This window comes from Heteronotia binoei, chromosome 2 (genome assembly GCF_032191835.1).
Source record: "Heteronotia binoei isolate CCM8104 ecotype False Entrance Well chromosome 2, APGP_CSIRO_Hbin_v1, whole genome shotgun sequence".
NCBI classification, from domain to species: Eukaryota; Metazoa; Chordata; class Lepidosauria; order Squamata; family Gekkonidae; genus Heteronotia; species Heteronotia binoei.
In genome coordinates, this window is record NC_083224.1 from 142420155 (window position 1) to 142444580 (window position 24426).

Consider the following 24426-nt stretch of genomic DNA (forward strand, 5'->3'; position numbering starts at 1 on the left):
TCTCTCTCTCTCTCTTTCCTTCTTTCCTTCCTTGCCATTGGTAATCTGAATAGACCTGGGGGAGGGGAGGAGATGCCCTGCCATTTCATGTATTCTCAGCACTGCCATTTCATGTCTCTTTCTTTCTTTCCTTCCTTCCTTCCCTTCTTTCTTTTTCTGTCAGACTTTTCCCTTGTCTCTCTCTCTCTCTCCTTCCTTACCATTGCTAATCTGAGTAGGCCTTGGAGAGGAGGGGACATGCCCTGCCATTTAATGTTTTCTCAGCACTGCCATTTCATGTCTTTCTTTCTTTCTCTTTTGTCAGACTTTTCCCCTGTCTCTCTCTCCTTCCTTCCTTGCCATTGCTAATCTGAGTAGACCTGGGGAGGAGAAGCTTGAAATGCCCTATTTCATGTTTTCCCAGGATGAGAGCATTTTATATTTTTAGTTTTCTGCTGTGTGATCCTTGTGCTTTTTCTTGATTTTTTATTTTTGAAATTGCATTGCAAAATCCCACCATTATCCTACCTCTCCTAAACAAAATATTGCAAGAGTTTTAGGCTTGTTTGTACATCATTTCCTATCTCCTGGCTCCACCCCCAAAGTCTCCTGGCTCCACCCCCAAAGTCTCCTGGCTCCACCCCCAAATTTTAGTGGGCCACGAAGGAAAAGTGTAAAAATAACCGGGCCACAGGGGGGGAAAGTTTGGGAAACCCTGGCCGAGACCACTCAGGTGAATATCACAGCAAAGCCACATTCCATATTATCCTGCTGCACCACAGACATGTAATGACTTTTTCAAAAGGTCATAGAGAGCTGAAAAACAGATTTAGTTCAGATCTTACTTCCACATCTTACATTAGAGAGCACTGATGTTTCAATTGCTTCCCTGCAGCAATTTTACATGAGAGTTTACCATACTTACTCTTGGTCCAGCTCCTCCAATAGATCCAAAAGGTCCTTCTTCTCCCTAAAATAACATCATGTTAACATTCTTTTATTTATTAAAGCATGTAGACCTCATGGCTCAAGACAGTGCACAGTAATAATTTTAAAAATTCAGCTATAACAAAAAACAAACCTCAAATTTCTCCCTCCCTCCTCCACCTTAGAAAATGATTGCCATTCATATTTATTTATTAAACTTCCCTTTTATTAATAATAAGCTCCTGTGACCAGAAGTCTTGAGTCATACAATAAAATTACTGTACAGGTATCAACAACAGTAACAGAATAATAATAAAAAAGGAAATTATAAACCAAAAAAATTACACAATTGTCAGATTAATACTTAGCAGGAGATTCTCACAAAGATATTATACTAGTGAAAAATTTGGCCAGAGATTGTGTAAGTAACCACGGGTCTAGTGGAAGACAGCAAAAAAGGAAACTACCTGTGATTCAATGGCAAGTTGATATTTGCTAAAAATGGGAAAATCCAAAGTCCTCTCAATGAGGACCATTGGTCACATAATAACAAAATGTAATTAATGGTGCCAATGACACATGAGGCACAATGACAAAGGCATTCAGTAAATGGAATATTAGCAAATTGTACCTTCAACTCTGCTGTGGGCAAAGCATTCAGTCTACCTAGCATGGTAACGGTTAGGAGCAGTAAGATGCTTTAAATATGCAGAGATGCTTATGAGAGGAGGTGAGATTCCAAGGCCTAGAGCAGAGCATGCATGGTGAGTTCAAGACTCCATACTAATTCTATCAAGTTGGATTACCCTCTCTTTGATCTCTATCAGTGTTTCACAATAGCCCATACTTTGGATTATCGCAAGGGAAAGACCCTCAAATTTGCTATCATTTATAACCAAAATAAAACAAGAAATCCCAAATCTCTCCTTCTTTCACCCACCTTAAAAGATGCCTGCCATTTATATTTATTTATTAAAACAGAAATGGGATTGTTTATCAAGTAAAACTGCAAAGATATAAACTTTCACTTAATTGATAGCAGTAAGCTATCTATATACAGCCTTACACTCAACAGCTGTGATCACACACACTAAATAATGAACTTTCAATCCACTTTCCAACTGGATTTTACTGTGTGAACTGATAAAATCCAGTTTGGAAGTGCATTGAAAGTGGATTGAAAGTGCATTATTTATTTAGCATTATTTAGTGTCTGTGACAACAACTAAAATTCACATATTAGCTATATGATTAACCAGACTTACTAGGATGCTCCAGGTTGCCTCTAGCTCTTATGTCAAAATGTTCAGATGATTCCCCCTTCCTCCCAATCAAAACACATTAGTTTTACTTTTCCTACCTTTTGAATTCCTACCTATGTTGGAAAATGTTATTCATTCTTCTTGTATGCACTGACGTCTAATTCTGCCTCAGAACACAAAACCTAATTCTTATTTCAGTGTGCAAGATGCCAGATATAATTCCTGTAAACATTGCTCAGAAACCATTGACATAAATAACAAAGTGCTGTGCAACGATTTCTATTCAACACCTGCCAGAACTGAAAGTTAATATCTTTACAAACAAAAACAAAAGCAACCACACAAGTAAATGGATTCCAATTTCAAGGGGGGGGATGTGCATTTCAAAATGAATAATATTGCTATCTTACCTCAACTCCTTTGGGACCCGGTGGTCCTGGAGGTCCTCTGTCGCCTAGAATTCCCTAGGTATCAACAAATACACCAACATGTTTTAGATTAATGAACAGTTATGTTAATCTAGAAAGTCTAGAATGAGTAAAAAGGTAAGAGCTGAAAATATTATTCTCTCTTAATCTCATAATTTTTTTATTATTTCCCTCAGGAAGCCAGAACTAGTCAATTTGTGCTCAGTGGAATTTCTTTGTAAGCTTTCAGTATGTTTACAATTATGTACATATATTTTGCAGTTATATAGTACAAGTTTACAATGGAGAAAACTGCTTACACAGGGGTTGGGGGGGCTGAAAAATATTCTGCAGAAAGCAATGATCTGCATTACTTGTTGCACTGAACTTAATGAGTTACCACCTACAAGACACTGTACTTCACTGCAAAGATGGTTCAAAGTTTCAGTCTTCCATATGTCGACCAAAAAATATCCAGCAGCTAATCTTTGTCACATCTTTTGCATTCATTCCATTGTTATGATGCTATTTCAAGAACAAATTAAAGTCTCATACCCAGTAAGCCTTTCCTCAGTGAAAATAAATTCACATACATAGCAATGAGAAAAAACAAAAATCCCCATCCTCAGAGAAGCTGATTGACCACATGCCTTCTATTTGGGAAGATGCAAGCCCAAAAATGTGATTTATGTATAGATGAAATGAGCAACCTCCTTTGAAGGTGGGTAATTCTCCTGTGTCTGAATGATCCATCTGAGACACAGAAAATTACACCTGCCCCTAGCAGAGGCTAATTGGAAGCAGATAAGAACAAAGCAGCAATTCAAACATAAATGCAGCATAGAGTCTTCCCCAGGGATGATCCCACAGCAATTTTTACTTACTTAATGTACCATTAAACAGGTAGTTTCTTCACAGTACACTGGTGTCTTCCAGTACATAATTTGGGAACTGGAGTTCATATTAGTTTGCTTACATATGCACTCAATATTCTCTACTCCAGCAGTAGTTCTCTAGGGTTCCACATAGAGAGTGGTCTTTCCTAACACTTGTTACCTGACATTCTCAACTGGAGACACCAGCAATAGAATTGGTGACTTTCTGCATGCAAAACATAAGTCTACTCCTGAACCACAGTCCCTCCCACTGACTCACTCCTAACTGCGTTTCCGCCTAATTGTGTTTCTCTAGACTTCTAACTAAAACTTCTCCAGACTTCTAACTAAAACTTCAAGTTTTATAGATGAATTGTTTTATCATTTAGGGAATTTCTATGCCTCCCCTTCAGAGACCTGTGCTAGATAACTTACAAGTAAACATAATACTGTAAGTTTGTTCACAATTGGAAAGGTACTGATTACTAAGTAAAGGGCAAGCCTCAATTAAACCAACTGAGAATAACAACTGCAGCCATTTTATGCGATTAAATTGATGCACATTGATACTTTTACCAGTATGGTAACTTACTCATTACCTCAACATACATTTCCAGATAAGAAGACACACAATTTAAACAAGTCTAGGACTATTTGCAAGATGAGTCTTTGCTCCAAACAAATCCAAAAATTCCCTGGATTTATAGAAACACCTCTTTTTCTCCATCTGACCATGATCCACAGATTTAAATATCTGCAGATCAGGATATATTAGACTATAAGATAGGTCATTTGAACAATGTGGGGCTCACTCTACCAGCAGCTACAGACAAAGATTTATCAGTCAAAAGATTTTGTCAGATGACCCATTTCAACCAGTCTCTTCACAGTTTGGCTTTTGCCTCAGCAATCCATAATTGGAGCCCATCATACATCATTCTCTTGCTCTCAGCCTTCTTTTTAGCACAAGTTGCCTGCTCTTGTCTCCTCTTCAACCTTTCTCTCCCTAGAGTGATTTCCTGGTTAACCTAGCATGCTCCCTGGCAATGAATTGTTTTTCCTGCTTACTCAGTTCAATCAACACCTCAATTCCAGTAATTTCAGAAGATTTGTCCCCTTCCTCTTGCTGTTCCTGCTGCAGCTGAATTTGCAAACTTACAACAATAAGCCTGATAAGACAAAAGTACAAACAGGGATCCTGACTGATCCCTGCATTAACCCTGAAGCTATTAATTTCATCACTGATGAAATCCACAGATTGGCTTGTATAACACATCTTGTGCTTCCACTTCTTTCATTTTGTATGATTTTCAAATTGACTTGAAGAGAGCCAGAAATGGTACTACTGGATTTAAACATTATAGATAGGGACCAAAGCCCACATTCAAAATCCTAAATTGTAAAACCAGCAATATATTAAATATTTTTGGATAGCTGCTGATTTTCTCAATGAATGGATGGACTTTTTTCTGCTAAATAACTACTATTTTTTCTGCTAATTAATGTAACAGACTGACAGCAGCTTTCTTCACTGCTGCAAAGCACGTTACTTATTTCAGTTAGTCAAAAAAGACATTCCAGGCCTTAGAAACACTACCAAGTTAATTACTTGAAGTTTCCATCCATCCGTATTGTTAAAAAAAAAAAAAGCTAAGGAAAGAAATTGGAAAATTTAAAGATTTATCGAACATGCCAGGAAAGAATCCAGAGATCTTACAAATGGGAATAACTTGTGTTTCCTATGGCTATGCAACTTTCCTATCAACCTTTTCCTCCTAGGATTAGTAAAGGTCTTAATAGTCATTTATATGATGGAAGCAGCCCAATGAAAACACAAGAAAGTATAGGAAAGAAGCTATTCCTGTTTTACAACATGTAAAGCAGTTATTCCCAATAATTAAAGGCATCTGTGAGCCAAAATACCCAGTCAATGAAAGAGTCTGGCTTTGTATGATTTACTGCTTTGGGCTCGCTCCCTTCTCATCATCCACCACTGGGGACAGTCAGTTTGGATGCACCTCTGCATAGGGTATAACTGGATCAATGAATCACTTCCACTGTAGAGACACAGTGCTGTTTTGTATCCATGTTCCGAGGAGACTGTTCACCGTGTCTTTTGATGAGTCACTACTCTGAACTGGTTTTCTTCCAGTCAGGAGACACCTTTAAATCAGTGACTCAGGCTGAAATATTGAAGCTGATTCTCCACTGAGGACAAGTAATTCTTACTCTTTCACATCTGTAAAACTGTGCTTCCTATTTAAATTTTTGGAAAAAATATTGTATTTGGATCTATGACTAGAATGTTGTTCTGGATCATTTTCTATTATGGGAACAGGCGGAAATGTAAGGGAAGGGGATTGAGACAAGATAGTGCTCGACCACCTTCCAGCCTGCGTCCCATCCCGATGGTGACAGGTAGTGGGGCAAGGCGAAATTACTCGCCTCCGTCACTGGTGTTATGTAATGCCAGGTCCATTAATAATAAGACCTCCATCCTTCGGGAATTCCTGCTTGAGCAGGACATGGACCTGGCATGCGTGACCGAGACCTGGGTGAGCGATGGGGAGACCGTAGCTCTCTCCCAGACGGCTCCCCCAGGATACTCGGTCTTTCACCAGTCGCGGACTAGTGGGCGGGGGGGAGGGATGGCACTGTTCATACGGGAGGCTTACTCCTTCCGGGCCCTCCCGCCCCGGAGATCAAGGGCATTGAATGTGCCGGTCTGGCGTGGGACGTTGGGGAGGGGTTGGCGATCTGGCTGGTGTACCGACCACCTAACGCACCGGCCAGCGCCTTACTATCCCTGATGGAGCCCGCAGCAGGATGGGCATTGGAGCACCCGAGGCTTTGATCCTGGTTGACTTCAATGTTCATGCCGATGACGTGACCTCCAAGCAGGCGATGGACCTAGTGTCTTCCATGGCGACACTAGGACTCTCCCAATTAGTTACGACGCCCACTCACCAGGCGGGGCACATGTTAGACTTGGTCTTCGCGGCGGGAGTTTTAGTGAACAATCTTGCTTCTATAGCAGTGCCATGGTCGGATCACTATGCCCTCAAGGCTCGTGTGGACGTCCCACCCCAAGCCCGTTTAAGCGGCGAGCACATTTTAGCTCGCCCGCGGAGCCTGATGGACCCAGAACGGTTCCTGATGGCTCTGCGGGATCCCTGGCCCCCTGGCGATTCCCTTGATGACCTGGTGGAGTCTTGGAACAATAGGCTCTCCAGGGCCATCGATGAGATCGCACCTAGGCGTCCTCTGCGCCCTTGTTCAAAGCCGACACCTTGGTATAACCAGGAGTTGCGGCGTTTGAAACGGGGACTCAGACGAGTAGAAAGGCAATGGCGGCGTACTCGAGACGAAGCGACTCGAACATCTTATAGAGAGTTTATGAGTCCTATGAGATGGCAGTCAAGGCCGCAAAGAAAACATACTTTGCGGCCGAGATTGCGTCTGCAACTTCGCACCCAGCACAACTGTTCAATATAATTCGGACTCTTACAACACTGCCACAGGGCAGACCAAATCCTAACTAATTGGAAATTGGCTGTGAGGCTTTTGCGAATTTCTTTGCGGATAAAATCGCGTCGCTCCGTTCCGACTTCCCTGCCATATTAGATACAGTTAGTGAACCTGAGGCTCCGTGCCTGTCTTCGGATCGTGTTCTGGACGGCTTCAGTGCTCTCAGCCTGGAAGAAGTTGACAGGATCCTCCTATCTGCACGCCCAACAACTTGCAAATTGGACCCGTGCCCCTCCTGGCTTATTAAGACCTGCCAGAGGGAGCTGAGATATCCTATACGGGATATCATAAATAGATCCCTATTGGAGGGGCATTTTCCATCAGCGCTTAAAGAGGCGGTGGTCCGTCCCCTCTTGAAAAAAACAACGTTAGACCCGGCCGAATTGGCACATTATCGGCCGGTCTTGAATCTGCCCTTTTTGGGCAAACTTATTGAGAGTGGCGTTGCAGCTACAGAGTTTCCTGGAGGACGCTTCTGTCCTTGACTCCGGCCAGTCTGGCTTTCGCCTGGGCCATGGGACGGAGACAGTGCTGGTCGCCCTGGTGGATGACCTTCAACGGCATCTGGATCAAGGTGGCTCGGCGGTGCTGATGCTGTTAGACCTATCGGCAGCGTTCGATACGGTCGACCATCGGTTGCTGGCTTGCCGCCTTGCCGACACGGGGATTCAGGGGCTGGCCTTACAATGGCTTTCCTCTTTCCTTGACGGTCGGGGACAAAGGGTGGCGATTGGGGACGAACTGTCCCGGAGACACACGCTTGATTGCGGAGTGCCTCAAGGGGCGGTACTTTCCCCGATGTTATTTAACATCTATATGCGCCCCCTTGCCCAGATTGCCCGAAGGTATGGGTTGGGCTGTCATCAGTATGCTGATGACACCCAGCTCTATCTACTTATGGACGACCGGCCTGCCTGCGCCCCAGAAAATCTGGACCGGGCGTTACACGCGGTGGCTAGGTGGCTTAAGCTGAGCGGGCTGAAGCTGAATCCGGCGAAGACAGAGGTCCTTTGCTTGGGTCGTTTTGGCCCAGGAAGGGAAATCCCCCTGCCAGTCTTTGACGGGGCGCCGTTGACAGCGGCGCACAGGGTCAAAAGTCTGGGGGTACTACTGGAGCCTTCATTGACAATGGAGGCTCAGATAGCAGCCACTGCCAAGTCTGCATTTTTTCATCTTAGGCGGGTGAAGCAGTTGGCCCCTTTCCTGGAGCACGACGACCTAGCAACGGTGATTCATGCCACGGTCACCTCGAGGTTGGACTACTGTAATGCCCTCTACATGGGGCTTCCCCTGTGCCGAACCCGGAAACTGCAGTTAGTGCAGAATGCCGCTGCCCAGCTGTTATTAGGGCTCCCAAGATGGGAGCACATTCGGCCGGGGCTTCGGGATCTGCACTGGCTGCCAATAACATTCTGAGTCCGGTACAAGGTGTTGGTCATTACCTTTAAAGCCCTATATGGCCTAGGACCTGCCTACCTTAGGGACCGTCTCTCCCCACACGTTCCCCAGAGAGTACTAAGATCGGGCTCACAAAACCTGCTAGTAATCCCCGGGCCAAAGGAGGCCCGTCTGAAATCCACCAGGGACCGGGCCTTCTCGGTAACAGCGCCTTACTGGTGGAACCAGCTGCCGGAGGAGGTGAGGGCCCTGCGGGACCTAGGGCAGTTCCGCAGGGCCTGTAAGACAGTCCTCTTCCGGCTGGCCTACAACAACTAACTGACACTGAGAATTTCTGGATGGAGCTAGAATGCTGGTTTTTATGTTTGACAGACCACTGGTTTTTATGTTCTATGTTCTATGTTTTATTAATTTATTGTTCTAACTGTTACTATGAAATTGTTTTTAAGCTAAACTTTTAACTGTTAGTATGAAATTGTTTTTAAGCTAAATTTATGTAAGTTTACATGTTGTGAGCCGCCCTGAGCCACTTCGGTGGGAAGGGTGGGATATAAGTAAAAATATAAATAAATAAATAAATAAATAAATAAATAAATAAATAAATAAATAAGGACAAAACTAAAAACTGTATACTCTTCTTCATCACTGATACAAGATCAGAAATTTCTAGGAATCTGAAAGGCCATAAATCTTTGTGCTTAATCCTGGAACAAGTCAGTGCGGAATGAAGCTTTGATGGAGAAGTTAACTTTTTATTTACTCACAGTCTAATGCATTTGTAGAAGACTGATGTATTTGTTTTAGGTTAATAAAAGTGCTTATATTATTAGACCTACTTCAGAAGTGAACACTTTTTGGGGCAGACACTAGGTTGGATTCAGTCAGGTTTTTTCATTCATAGCTTTTGCCCAGGTATTTCCCAAAATCCCCCAGCATAGCCTTTTTGGTACTCAAAGGAGAACCTTCCCTCCCTTTCACCAGTTCAACAGCTGGTTGTATCCAACCCGCCGTTGCTAGTTAAATGGAACAGACATGTGCTTTAAAAGTTTCGCTCATCTCTTTTTACATTTAGATAATGGGTATATGCCTGGCTTTGTATTTGCTATATTTACTTAGCGATGTTTTAATTTCTCTCTCTCTCTCTATCTCTCTCACACACACAAAATTCATATCACACACATACAGGCAAGAACTCCACCAGATAGCCATTGACCTCTGAGGGAGACAGTTCTCTGCTGACAGGTTCTCCTAGAGCCTTATTGATCACTACTGCCTCTCCTCAGGGCCCGTTGTAAGAAGTCCAGAACAGCCCGTCCCCCCCGCAACGCTGCTGCAAAGCAAACACTGAAGGAAACAGTAAACTATGAGAGACGTGTTCATAAGACAAACACTAGCAATTACTTCTCTTCAACTGAGACAAAAGGAATGTTTATTCACAGCAGGGAGGAGCCAATTCAACAGTAGCAGATAAACAGACTGACACTATACAATGCAAATACTATTCACTCTTTCTATTCAAATTAGGTTACAGTGGGCTCATATGACAGAACGCACTCCATTGTATCTTATGGGCCCATAGGCAGAATGGACTCCATTCTATGCTATCAGTCCATAAGACAAAATGGACTGCATTGTATCCTATGGGCCCATTGGACAGATTGGAGTCCATTCTATACTATGAGCCATTGGACAGAATGGACTCCATAGTATTCTATGGGCCATAGGATGGCATGAACTCCATTCTGTCCTACGGGCTCATAGGATACAATGCAGTCCATTCTGTCCTATGAGTCCATAAGATAAAATGGAGTCCACTCTGTCCTATGGCCCAATGAGATGGAATGGACTCCCTTTCATTTTCCTGCTGCCTGCAAATGACAGGGAGCAAAATGGAGGCTTGCAATGGCTCCCTGCCTCACAGTTACCATCAGAGTGGGCCACTTGCTTTAAGAGGCAGGGAATAATTAGAAGGTTCCTTTTTGTTCCTCCTCATCTGCAAGTGGAAGGAGGTGAAAGGGAGGCTCCTAATGGCTGGCTACCTTCCTGCCTGCCATTTTTCTGTCTCCCTGTCTCCCTTTCATTTTCCTTTCTTTCACTCCTTTCTCCCAAACTTTTCCATAACTTCCCTTCCCTTCCTCTCATTCTCTCTCTCTTTTTCTTTCATTCTATTTTTCTTCTCATTTTTCTTTCTCCCCCTTTTTTAACCTCTCCCTTCTGTTATTTCTCATTCTTTCTCTGTATCTTTCCTTCTGTCTTTTTATTTCACTCTGTGTGTCTTACATTTTTCTTTCTTACACTCCTTTATCCTCATCTTTTTCCTATTGTTCTTTCTTTCTCTCTTTTTCTTTCATTCTGTTTGTCTATCTTCCTTCCAGCCTGCCATCTACACATTAATTATACCCCTTCAATATTTTTTCTAGGGCCCATTGTATTTCTTTCTACAATGGGCTTTACTGTTAGTATAAATATAATTACACAATTTACATAAGAACATGAAAGAAGCCATGTTGGATCAGGCCAATGGCCCATCCAGTCCAACACTCTGTCACACAGTGGCCAATATATGTGTGTGTGTCTACACACACACACACACATATACACACTGTGGCTAATAGCCACTGATGGACCTCTGTTCCATATTTTTATCCAATCCCCTCTTGAATCTGGCTATGCTTGTAGCCGCCGCCACCTCCTGTGGCAGTGAATTCCACATGTTAATCACCCTTTGGGTGAAGAAGTACTTCCTTTCATCCGTTTTAACCTGACTGCTCAGCAATTCCATTGAATGTCCACGAGTTCTTGTATTGTGAGAAAGGAAGAAAAGTACTTCTTTCTCTACTTTCTCCATCCCATGCATAATCTTGTAAACCTCTATCATGTCACCCCGCAGTCGACGTTTCTCCAAGCTAGAGCCCCAAGCGTTTTAACCTTTCTTTATAGGGAAAGTGTTCCAAACCTTTAATCATTCTAGTTGCCCTTTTCTGGACTTTTTCCAATGCTAGAATATCCTTTTTGAGGTGTGGTGACCAGAACTGTACACAATATTCCAAATGAGACCGCACCATCGATTTATACAGGGGCATTATGATACTGGCTGATTTGTTTTCAATTCCCTTCCTAAAATTCCCAGCATGGTGATGGCCTTTTTTATTGCAATCGCACACTGTCTTGACATTTTCCGTGAGTTATCTACCACGACCCCAAGATCTCTCTTTTGGTCAGTCTCTGCCAGTTCACACCCCAGGGTGTGGAAAGGGGGAGGGAAAGGGGGACCAAACCTGCTGGCCCCACACCCTGTTTCCACATGGTTGCTCAGTCAGTTGCAGAGACAACACTGTGGAGGAAGTGGCTGTGCAAACTCTCCCTACCCATGATCAACAGTGCAGGGTTTGGAATATCACAATTCACAGGGAGGGAAAGTTCACACAGTCATTTCCTCTGTTTGAACCAGTTTGATGTAGTGGTTAAGTATGTGGACTCTTATCTGGGAGAACTGGGTTTGATTCCCCACTCCTCCACTTGCAGCTGCTGGAATGGCCTTGGGTCAGCCATAGCTACCGCAGAGCTTGTTCTTGAAAGGGCAGCTTCTGGGAGAGCTCTCTCAGCCCCACCCACCTCACAGGGTGTCTATTGTGGAGGAGAAAGATAAAGGAGATTGTGAGCTGCTTTGAGACTCTGAGATTCAGAGCGGAGGGTGGAACAGAAATCCAATGTTGTCTTCTTCGTTACCCCTACAATGACCAGGCAATTGCATGGAGGTGGGGGGCAGGGCCAGTGCGTTTGCTTCTGCTCTTTTTCCCTGGGGATGGTCATATGCATCAACTACTGATGTATGGCTATGGAAATATTATAAAGTTCATGGAGTCAACTTTTTAGCTGTTGTGACTGAACAGCCAAAAGTGAGTAATTGCAAGTATCACTTAACAAAAATATGCAACCGAAAAGTAACCCCAAGAAAACCTTATAAAACAAATTAAACGGAAATATTATATAAGAATGTCTATCAGAGCAGAGAGGCTCAAGATAAAAATACTTCAGACATGCTGTTTACATGCTAAACTGCATGACTTGACAATGGGACATAATTATATAACATCCATTAACTATAGCAAGGATTTGGATTCTTAAAAAGTCAAACAATCTACTATTTGCAAACAAAATGAAACATAGCTATCTTTCACTCACAAGGGTCAGCATCTGAAACACACAACGTCTGTCCTGCTCTCTTGGCAGTTATTGCACATTTAGGAAGCATAAAACAGAAGAATGAGGAAAAGAGGAGCTTAGTAGAACAGTCTTCCAAAAATAAAGGCGAGAGGAAACTCCTCAAAACCGCAGTCAACACAAGACAGCTGGGAGCTCAAAAGCTGAACATTTCCAGTTTCATGTAGGCCTAGTCTCTTAGTATTATGGACTATGTAAAAGCTTTTCCATTTTGGTAGCACTCATCTCAGACATAAGCCACCAATTTTCTCTGATTAGAGACGGCTGTCCAAGCTCTCCATTTTCAAGAGCCAAAATACTATGGAGATCATGAAGTCTCTCCACAGAAATTACTCCTGTTGCATCAAACAACATCTGGCTATTTCACTTAATCAGTCAGCATTTTGCCTATGATTTGGATGAATAAAAATCTACTAGCACAGCGGGATTTAGGGCAGTATACTGAAAATTTAGTAGAGAAAAATGTGAACGTATTTCAGAGTTCTAAATTTTGTACTGCTGAACATGCCTGCATCACTGCAATATGTGGTACAATGGTTGACATCCAATGTTTCCTATTGAGGAGTGGCTTTGCTCTAGCTCTTACAATCATGAAAAAGCCAAAGTTCATACAGGGTGCATTTAATTTAACTGTCTTTATGGAAGAAAATAAGGGCTCAATCAAATGATTATTACAAACCATGGCTGAATCCCTGAACGCAACTCTGATAGAATCCCAGTGGGGCCATCCCATTAAGGCACTTTTGTTCAGTTCTTAAACAGCAGTAGCACAACCTGGGTGGAGAACCATTGTTGAGTAGGGCATGTGTACCATCTGTTTTTCCTCTGGTCCCATTGTTTTCTCTAGAAAAGTCAAAACCATGATGGCAATATATGGAGCTTTAACAGTGAGGTTTACATGCTCCTTTTTGCCAACATCCATGGTTGCTATTTATGCCTCCTCTGAAGGTCTAGTCAGACACTGAACCAAAGACATGGTTCTCATTATCATTATGATAATGTTCATTTAGCAGGCCACTGTAATTATGTAATCCATCACCTCTGTGCCAAAATTCTCCAGAAGCTACTTTCAGACTCAAATATCCCCTGATGCAGCAAACAGGCTTCCAATCAAATCGTAGGAGTAGAGTCTCAGCCAGTATAGACTGCCTGCCTCTTTTCTGTTCATGGATTTGCCTCAAACCTCCACAGCAGCTTTACATAAATCTTTTTTATTTTCTACTCTATTTACTGAGGCAATACACATATTATTTGTTTGTTTTATAAAATGTACACCTGTCCTGTCTGCTCTCATAATGGCCACCAAGACAGCTAACAAATTAAAACATACATCATAAAATCATATCTTAGAAACCATTAAAACTAACAAAAAAACCCTATCAATAAAAATTAAAACAAGAGTTAAAATACAATGAAAAACATAAGAGAAACAATTAAAACATTGGGCAGGAAATATGGATCATTGAGGAAACACTAAAGAAAACAAAAAGCCTTTACACACAAGTGGAAGATGGCAACAGAAGGGGATAGGTGGGTCTCCCTGTGGCACCAGAGTTTTGGTGGCATGATCAAGAAGGCCTCTCTTGGGTTACTACCTGCCTAATCTCAGAACATAGGCACACCAAAAACCTAATCTCCAAAGATAACCGTAGTAGTCAGCTTGGTTCATAAGGGAATAGGAAGAAGAGAGTAAGGAGGAAATCCTTCAGGTATGTTGGTCCCAGCCATATAGGACTTTAAAGGTCAGCAACAGCACCTTCAATTGTGCTTGGAAACAGACTGGCAACCAGCATGGATGGGCCAAGACTGAAGTGACATGGTTCCTATGTAAATGTGAGATCAGCAACTTTACTCAGTAAATATTTAGATAATTAAACTAATGCACAGCAGCCAAGAAGGTCAGAGCGCCTGCTCCGGCTGCAACGCCACTGAGGATGTTCGCAACTGAAAACAAAATGTCTGGAAGGAAAACTTTCTCCAGTACAACACGGCACTTGAGCCCAAAAGATTCTACAAACCCTAATAATATTTAGATAATTTCCACATGCAAAATGACTTTAATATTAAGATCTTGGAAGGAAATGAACAGTGACTTCACAATAAATAATTTTCATTTTTTTAAAAGAAAGGCAACATGTTATCTTGTATTATTTATTTTATTATTCATTTATACACTTTATCTCATCCTTCAACTAATAGGATCCCTTTGTCAACTTACAAAGTCTAAAAACTTTATGTAAAAACTATGAAAAAATTATATCAAAATTTTACATTATATCAAAATTTGATACATTATATCAAAATTTTACCTTTGGACCTTCCGGGCCATTCAGACCAGGAACACCAATATCTCCAGGAAAACCCTAGGATTAAAAAAAATGTTCTTATTATGATTGGTCAATTGGTCCAGTGACCCTATAGAGAAAAAAGTGAATGATGTGTGCTGTGTATGAAATAGCCTTCATTAAAGCCAGCATTTTTAGAACACCACATTCTAAATTTCAATATATTTTCTAACAAAATATAAAACATTTTACTAATACTTATTAAAATTCCTTATCATCTTCATTTATAGTTCACTTTTTTCATTGGAAATCCAGGATTACAAACGCAATAAGAACTATGTAGTCAATTAGCAAGTGCATCACACCCTGATGTGGATAGCCCAGGCAAGCCTGATCTCATCAGACCTCGGAAGCTAAGCAGGGCCAATCTAGGCAAATACTTGGAAGGGAGATCAAGGGCTTCCAAAAGGGCTTTATATGAATTTATACTTGTTGATACAAAACAGAGAATACATATTACAATAATACAAATAGAACAGTTTCAAAACAAAAATAAGCACTTTTGAACCTTACAATAGGTATAGAGAATTAACTTCACTTGGAATTACCTCTCATAAGAACATAAGAGAAGCCATGTTGGATCAGGCCAATGGCCCATCCAATCCAACACTCTGTGTCACACAGTGGCAAAAAAAAAAAATTATATATATATATATATATATATATATATATATATATATATATATATACACACACACACACACACACACACACACATACACACTGTGGCTAATAGCCACTGATGGACCTGGGCTCCATATTTTTATCTAAACCCCTCTTGAAGGTGGCTATGCTTGTGGCTACCACCACCTCCTGTGGCAGTGAATTCCACATGTTAATCACCCTTTGGGGGAAGAAGTACTTCCTTTTATCCGTTTTAACCTGTCTGCTCAGCAATTTCATCGAATGTATCTCATTGTATCATATAGTCCAGTACAGAAAACCATACAGTGATAAAATGAGAAGAGTGTGAATCAGCTCAAGTCAGGTTATCTGCAATTTTAGCCATTATATACCGGTCCCAAATTTTTCTGTGTCAAACTGATAGAGCAGCTGCCAACCTATCTTTCCAGCGAGCCACAATGGCTGTTTTAGCGGCAGACAACAGAACGGAAATTTTTTCTTTGCTGGGATGAGGGATGGATTTATTTGACCAGTTGTTTGGAAAGAGAGTTTCCGGTTCTAAAGGAATGTTATGTCTAATGATAGGATCAATGTGTTTCAGCACTTCTATCCAAAACTTTTTTTCTTTGGGTAATGTAGTCAACAAGGTACAAGGTCACCACATTCTTTCCAGCATGTTGGCATCTGTGACAGGTTGATATATGACAGTTTGAGTGGTGTGAGGGATCGAGGAGGAGGAGATTGGATTTATACCCTGCCCTTCAGTACCTTCAATAAGAGCCCCGTGGTGCAGAGTGTTAAAGCTGCAGTACTGCAGTCCTAAGCTCTGCTCACGACCTGAGTTCGATCCCTGGTGGAAGCTGGGTTTTCAGGTAGCCGGCTTGAGGTTGACTCAGCCTTCCATCCTTCCGAGGTTGGTAAAATGAGTACCCAGCTTGCTGGGGGGAAAGTGTAGATAACTGGGGAAGGCAATGGCAAACCACTGCATAAAAAGTCTGCCATAAAAACATTGTGAAAGCAACGTCACCCCAGAGTCGGAAACGACCGGTGCTTGCACAGGGGACCTTTCCTTTCCTTCAGTACCTGAAGGAATCTCAGAGCAGCTTATAATCCCCTTTCCCTTCCGCTCCCCACAACAGACACCCTTTGAGGTAGATGAAGTTGAGAAAGCTCTGACAAGAAGCTGCTCTTGAGAGGAACCACTCAGCAAAAACTTGTGACTGACTTAAGGTCATATCAGTAGGTGCATGTGGAGGAGTGGAGAATCAAACCCAGCTCTCCCAGATAAGAGCCTGCACACTTAACCACTACATCATACTGGCTTTCTGTGGGATGGAAGTTCCTCCAGATGTATATTAATTGAAAGTCTAAAAGTAATTTTGCCAATTTTGTGGTGCTTTGTTTGCCTTTTTTTTACTTTATGTGAGGAAGATTTGTCAAGTCTGTGATCCAAAAAGAAATTGAAATCCCCATCTAAAATTTATTTCTCCTGAAAGGAGGTTAGTTTTTTCCAAGTTTCTTCAAGAAAAGTCAGTTGATTAAGATTTAGCACATAGATTGATGCACGTGTTACCCTTACAGTTTTCTAACTGGACTTTTACAAAAATGAACTGGCCCAATGGGTTAATTATTGTAGCTTAAGGTGCAAAGTAGATGCTCTTTGACAGGAGAATGGCCACCCTATGGGACTTGGATGTACCTTGTGCCTGAAATTGCTATTGAAATCTGCCTGTTTTTAACATTGGGTGTTATGTTGATTTGATATGTGTCTCCTGTTTGTATTTTTTAAAGGACATCTTGACACTGTTTGGATAAGTTTGAGTAGACTCTTTTGTCTGATATTGTTGTTTAGATCCTGTACAATGAGAGAAAATTCTAATATCGTTCAGCAGTGTTAGAGTCAAAAACCACAATGATTCACTGATGAAAAGTAAAGAGAAATAAGGTCTGCTAGAAATTCTGAGCGCTATTTTCATAAAATTGTCCACAAAATATATTCCCTTTCTCAATGCCTCCTTTATATACCTTATTCTACTTGATAACTCTTTATTTTACAAAGAAATTAATTAACTATATGAAGATCTGATTTACTCATATGCTTATACTATAAACTGATCTTTTACAAGACAAAACCCAACCCCCCAACTCCCTCCCCCTAACTTTCAGTGACTTTTCTTTTTTTTGTAACTAACAATAAACTATCAACCAGAAATGTTTAAAAGTACATTAGAAAAAGAAGCAATACATTGTTACAATAAGCTTCTACAGTCCCTATGGCTCACACTAAACTTATAGTCAAGCAGGAGACTAGGAAATTAAGTTCCTATGACCAGTTAAGATGGGCTGTTAAAATTAAGAGGAGTAATCAACCTTTCCTCCCCCACTCTGTTGTGTAGAACAGATTAATAATGCTGACATAAGGAAACCTCAGATAACCATTTGTCTTCAAGAACTGACATAAGACTCAAGCCATCATGCCCTAATAGTAAACAGTACTGATGTAACTGTCACATACATAAACAGACTGGGATTTTACTGCCTTTTGGAGGAGCAGAAAGGAGCATTAGTTTTCTCTTGTTGGTTATCTTGCTTGGTTCTGATGGTGACAACAAACCTAGTTGTTGAAGCATAACCGCTTCACTGCGGCCCAGTACATTTTGCATTTATAGAGAACCTGAAGCTTGCTGTAGCAACCCATTTATATCTTTAGTTTCCCAGCTCTATGCTTCCACTGGAAGCACAGAACTGGGAAAGCTGAGAGGGGTCAGCGGGCAGTGCATGCACTTGGAGACATGCCAACCCTGGTGCTTCTTCCCTGCACTGGGGAAGGGGCACCGGGGCGGAGGAGCACATGCAGCTGCCCCTGAGGCCAAGTAGCACCCTAGGTGGCTGCCTACCCAGCCTACTGGGGTGTCCTGGCCCTGATGGGAGCTAAATTTCTGCTTAGCTATAATTTGGTGGCTAGCCAGCCCACCAAAAATGCTTGGATCTCTGTCATTCCCTCAGACTGTTCTGGAAATCCATGAAATTTGAGATTGTGATTTCTTGCATCAAATTCAAGTTGTAAAATCAGGTTTTTAAGAGTGTATTCTTCAATTTGGAAATTGTGTATTTATTGCAGTGTTTGTACGAATTCAACAGCACATTCTGTGGCATGATGTTATGTCGACCATGAATTTCTTAATGTTGTCAAATTGTTCCAGAGGAGGCTTGAAAAAGGAGATCATTTTCTCAAAAATTATAGTCTCCATGTTGTTTAGTTCCACTGACAGATCTGTCTTGGTAGGGGTACTTCCCATTTCTTGCCTCCTCCAAAGTTTCAGCCACCATCTTGGGTTCACTATGTTTATGAGTTTCCTGCCCTTTTCTGCTGGAAAAAAATAGTTTTTTGTCAGGCAAACAATAAAGGAAGTTGGTTTCTTTTGGTTGAGTCCAGATTTATTTCTATTTTGGTGACTTGGGATTTAATAACAAAAGGGGTGGGAGAAGGAAGAGCTCATGTTCTATGCACCCATCTTTTCTCTGAAATGCACCAAGCCCCTCCATCACATGTTTTTAAAGAAAAATGCTGGGAGTGGCATTCATGGACCACCCAGCATTAAGCATTGTTGAGTCCTAAGGCTGTCATATACCTAACCCAGAAGAGCAGCCAAGATACTTGCAGCAACATATTATTCCAGCATGAACTCTCAAGGACTAGATTATCATGTATCTGAGGAAATGGGATGCAGCCTATGAAAGTTTAAAATACAAGTGTGTTGGTCTTTAAGGTGCCACAAGACTCATCTAGTGAGCAAGGAACCATTTTCCATGCATAGTTCTCTGTGGTGCCAATCATATAGCTTATCAAAAAATAACATAAAAATTGGACTTAATATCTTAGAAGATTCCTTGTAATTGCAAAGAATAAAATCCTTAGCATGGAATTTAAACAACTATAGTAGCATGCCCAAAATTTGCCTAGTGTGTTTTCTTCCTTTGAACAGTGGAAAACCTTTCCTCCTAATATTATAAAATACTTTTTTTTTACATCTACTGTTACAAATATAGTTTGTCATGCACCATACCACCCCCATGGGTCTACTGTCTGAGAAAAAGAAGCCCAGAGAACCCTTGGATAGCATCGGTGCTCCCTACCCGTCCCTTCACCTCCCCCCATGTGATCAGAGCAAACCGCACTCCGTCACTCCCCCTGAGCGCACCTTGGCACAGTGCCCGCCCCATCCCTCCCCTTCCCATCCCTTCGCCTCCACACCCCCCCCCGATCAGAGCACGTGACCCTGCTGGTTGTGATGTGTATCTTATCTTTTGGAGAACGCACTGGAGGCTTCTCTCCCCTCCCTTCCGGAACCGGAAGGGAGGGGGAGCAAAGCTTCTTCCAGTGCAGTCTTTGAAAGATAAGATGCACACTGCGGTTGGCAGAATCCAGGCATGGTGTGCTGTGATCATGGGGCGGGGGGGCGGAGGCAAAGGGATGGGAAGAGAAAGGAGGGACCGGGTAGCGGCAGGCGGGCGACGGGGGAGGCAGGCAAACTAGGCGCTTGTCTGGGACACTGGGGGAGGAGCTCAATTTGGTGCCCCCACCCTTCCAGCTCCCTAGGCAACCACCTAGTTTGCCTAGTGGGCAAGCCGACCCTGCCCTTGGGCACATGGAAGTTCTCACATCTTTGGATCTTGGCCTTAAAATATATACATCCTATAAATAACATATTTGTATTTATTATTAAGAGCTGCTGATGGGAAATGAAGGTCTTATTATTTTAATTCTGAAGATATTTTTGCAATACTACAAACCAGACAGTACATTTGGCATAAGCAAACTCTAATTTAAGAAAAAATAAAAGGCAATTCGCAGCTCAACTAATTAAGCTATCAAATTTAAATATTTTCTTTACTGCAAAGCATTAGATAAGGCCCTTTTAGAGCAGTCAGTGAAGCAGTCAATCAGAGCCAATGTATGAGAGCCAAGCATGCTCATATATGATGTTGATAAACCTGTGTTAAACTCATGCATGCTTTCATGCCCCCCATGTATCCAACAACATCAGCATTTTTCTGAGGTGGAGGGAGGTAATATGAAACCTAATATAATGGTAATAAATCCTGAGCTTGTCTACTCTGGGTAGAAGGGGCTTTTTGCAATCATATTTGGAGGACAAACCACAGTTTTCAGATTTGACTGAGCTGGCAAGAGTCACTAACAGTGCAATCCTGTGCAGGTTTCCTCAAAAGTACATCCTGCTGTATTCAATAGATTAGTAGCATCAAAACATGAACTAGCATTGATAATCATTGGCTCAAATAGACTTATAAGTGGCTATGTGATCACAAAGAGTTCTGAACCACAGACCAGATTTAACAATGCAACAGCAGAAGGCTTTACAGCAGGGGTTCCTAAAGTGGTGCTCATGGGTGTCATGGTACCTATTGACATATTTACTGGCACCCTCCAATTGTTTTTAGGAAGTGCGTGGGGCCAGGTAGAAGAAGAAATTGGATTTTTACTCTGCCCTTCACTTGGAGTCTCAGAGCAGTTTATAATCTCCTTTCCCTTCCTCTCCCCACAACAGACACCCTGTGAGGTAGGTGGGGCTGAGAGAAATTTCTCTTGAGAACTGTGATGCACTCAAGGTGCATGTGGAGAAGTGGGGAATCAAACCTGGTTCTCCCAGGTTACGGTCCACAAACTTAATCACTACACCAAACTGGCTCTCTAGTAAGGTTTTTGTCCAGCAACTACTGGAGATTTGATTGGCTGTGCAGATTTCTTAAAAATGTTGGTTTGGCATCAGCTGCCACCACAGCACAAAGGTGTTCACTATGTAGCTGAAGTTAAGCTGCAGCAATGATTTTGTGACTGGCCCTCGTGCAGCAGCCATGTATGACTTCCCACACCATGCCATGTCAGAATTACAAAGGTGCCCACAGGCTCAAAAAGTTTGGAAACCTTTGCCATATAAGGAAAAATTTAACTAGACTATATTTAAAAGGATCAGGACACAAGTCAGACATCTTTCAAACATAACAGGATTGGTGTATTTCTGCTGATCCAATGCCAAATAGGTGCACTATTAATTTTTGTAAATAGTTTCTTACCTCTGGTCCTGGAGGGCCTGATGGTCCCTGAGACCCAGAATCTCCTGTTTTACCCTAAAATGAGAAGTTGTATTATAAAGCAAAGTTTGCAGGTCTCCAGTCAATTAACACAGCCATAAATCAAAAAGACGCAGTGAATTTTTAATAAGCAGCAATTATTCTGCTTCTTGAATTGATTAAAGACTTCTCTCATATACTTTTTTCATTATAGCCACAACAGTGGAAAAATAATTTACAAAGCACATGAGCTAATGCTTTATGCAGATGTATGTCAACATATATGGGCCAATCAAAACTGTGTATTACAAGTTTGCAATCATTTAACCAGAAAATGAGACTGGGGGAGATTAGTTGACGTTTGCTATCTATTTTTTTAAACCTACTCCTGCACCAACAGACAGTACAAAAAGCAAATGGCTAACTATTTTGCAATGCTAACTTTCCTGACTGCGTCATATTTGATAATGTCCAATTGTCTGCAAATAACAGAATTTCAGTACACATCCATTGCTCAGATATAAACAGTAGTGTGATGTTTTGAACTATGCAAATATTCTCTGTGTGTGTTATTTCTAGGTTTTAATATAATGTTTACATGTAGGTTGCTGTAATTTAAAATGCAGGGCTCTGAGTAAGAAAAGGGGGGCTAGATAGGTGACTAAAGCATGCTATGATTAGATGGTAGCTGCATCATAGGAGGCAGGGTTGTAGAATGAGAGGGAGGAAGTCAGTATAGTGTGTGAATGGACTGAATGAAGTGCCATAGAGTGCTGTGAGCCTAAGTGGCAAGTGAGGAAAATAAGTCTGTGTGGAAGTTATCATCCTAAATGGCAAGTGAGAAAAGAAGCAATAGTGGCTAGGTCTATTTAAGGGATTTAGAAAGCCTATCTGGAACTATTACATTTATGTATCTATCTGAAACCATTATTAACCATACAGAAACTGTTATGCTGTTATACTTGCAAATAAACGTTATTTTTGTTTAATTTAGTGGAAAGGATCCCCTTTTACCTCAGAGCCACCTTCACATGCTGACTGTTCTGTCATTCTACTATATCCAATAAAGCCATACTATTTTTAGATCCAACTAAGAATTCTAAGGCAGGAACACTGGCGGTTTCCAAGCCAACAATTCTTGGTGTAAACCAGAGTTCAGTTAATTCATATGTGACAACAAAATGCAGTTTGTCAAGGTAGATATAAGGGAGGGAATCCAAGAATATGACTGGGAGAACAGGAGCCATATGTGAATCCAAGGTTTGGGCGTCAATGGGAAACCTATGGTTAAACTGTTATATGTGACCAAGTCACAACATGTTAAAATATGATCTTTACACTTCTTATATCTTTTATCCCTGTAATAAACAAATATATTTTAGTATGATGGACCTTCTGTATTATTTTTTCTCTCATATAAATAAAGGAGATTAATTATATCTTGTCTGCCATATCTCAGGTTTTTTTCCAGCCAACCAAACTCTTCCAGTATCTTGTGTCTCTAGTTTCTTCCAGGTACAGATTTATTTCAACTGGATTCAGGCTCACTAATAGGGATGGGCACAAACTGAATCACAAAGCAAAATTCATCACTAATTTTACCTTGTTCATGATTCACTGAAGTTTGAGGCAGGTCTAGCATCATGAACTTCCACAAACTTTTAAAACTTTTAAAAGTTCATCAAGAGAGCAGAAAACAGGGGATTGAAGGGACTCTGAGTGCCTTTAAACCCCTTCTTTCCGTAAGAACAGCTGAGCAGCAGGGAGCTGCACCCTGCTGCTCAGCTGTTTTTTGGACTATCTTCTACAGTCCCTTTAAAGTTTAAAGAGACTGTACAAGATAGCCTGAAACAGTTGAGTCGCAAGGAGCAGGCTGCTCTCCATAATTCAGCTGTTCGGGGAGCTTTTTGTAAACTCTGTTTAAAGGGACTGCAGTGCCTTTCAACAGGGTTTGCAGGGCAACAAACTGATTTATTTCGTGAACAAGCATCCCAGTTTGGTTTGTGGTTCATTCTATTTTTTCTCCATTCCTCCTTGCTGTGCAATTTACTTGTGCCATTTTATTGTGTACTGTACAATTCATGCATTTTAGAGCACAAGTAGCTTGCATGACACACCGAATGACAGCTGGATGGCTATACCTGAAGCAAGGATGAACCTCAATTTCTCAGAATGCTCCTTCATTTTTCCTATATATGTGACTGGAAACATCAGGGAAATTAACTCTATTGAGCCCTAAGGCTTACTTGAAAGTGGGGGTGTACTATTGCCCACCTCATCAAATTATTGAGGTTGATCTTGAGATGGGAAAGGAAATAAGGGAGGTGACTAAAGTAGATAATGTAAATGATACTGGCAGACTTCAGCTACCCTTAAAAATGACTGGATAAACATGTGCTCAATTCTTGCTGTAGAAATGAAATTCCTGGAAATCGTAAATGACTGTGCAATGGAACAGTTGGTTACAAAGTCAACAAGAGGGGTAGTGATCTTGGACTTTTAAAAGATTATATTGTTTATCATATAGCAAAATAGCCTCTACAAAGTGCTTTAGATCTTCCACCTACACAATAGAGACAACCACCCAGTGCCTGAATTGGCGGTTCTACTTTCTGTTCCATATGCATAACCACTAAAACAGACTAATGTTCCATTATCATGCATGCAAAGGGCAGAGGAGCAAGGGAAGCATCCTTTTACTGCTTTGTTAGATCATTAGGAAATATTAACACCTCTCCCTTCTGTTCATAATATGAACAAAGGT

The 24426-nt window shown here is 41.5% G+C and overlaps 1 protein-coding gene across 1 annotated transcript in view; it reads right to left on the reverse strand.

The window, feature by feature from the left end:
- Positions 1-24426, reverse strand: part of COL24A1 (collagen type XXIV alpha 1 chain) — a 282681-nt gene that overhangs the window by 153202 nt on the left and 105053 nt on the right. Inside the window, exons 19-22 of the mRNA XM_060232149.1 lie at positions 21666-21719; positions 14910-14963; positions 2579-2632; positions 905-949 (exon numbers count right to left, since the gene is read on the reverse strand). Coding sequence (XP_060088132.1) covers positions 905-949; positions 2579-2632; positions 14910-14963; positions 21666-21719 — 207 coding nt within the window. The remainder of the gene's footprint in view (positions 1-904; positions 950-2578; positions 2633-14909; positions 14964-21665; positions 21720-24426) is intronic.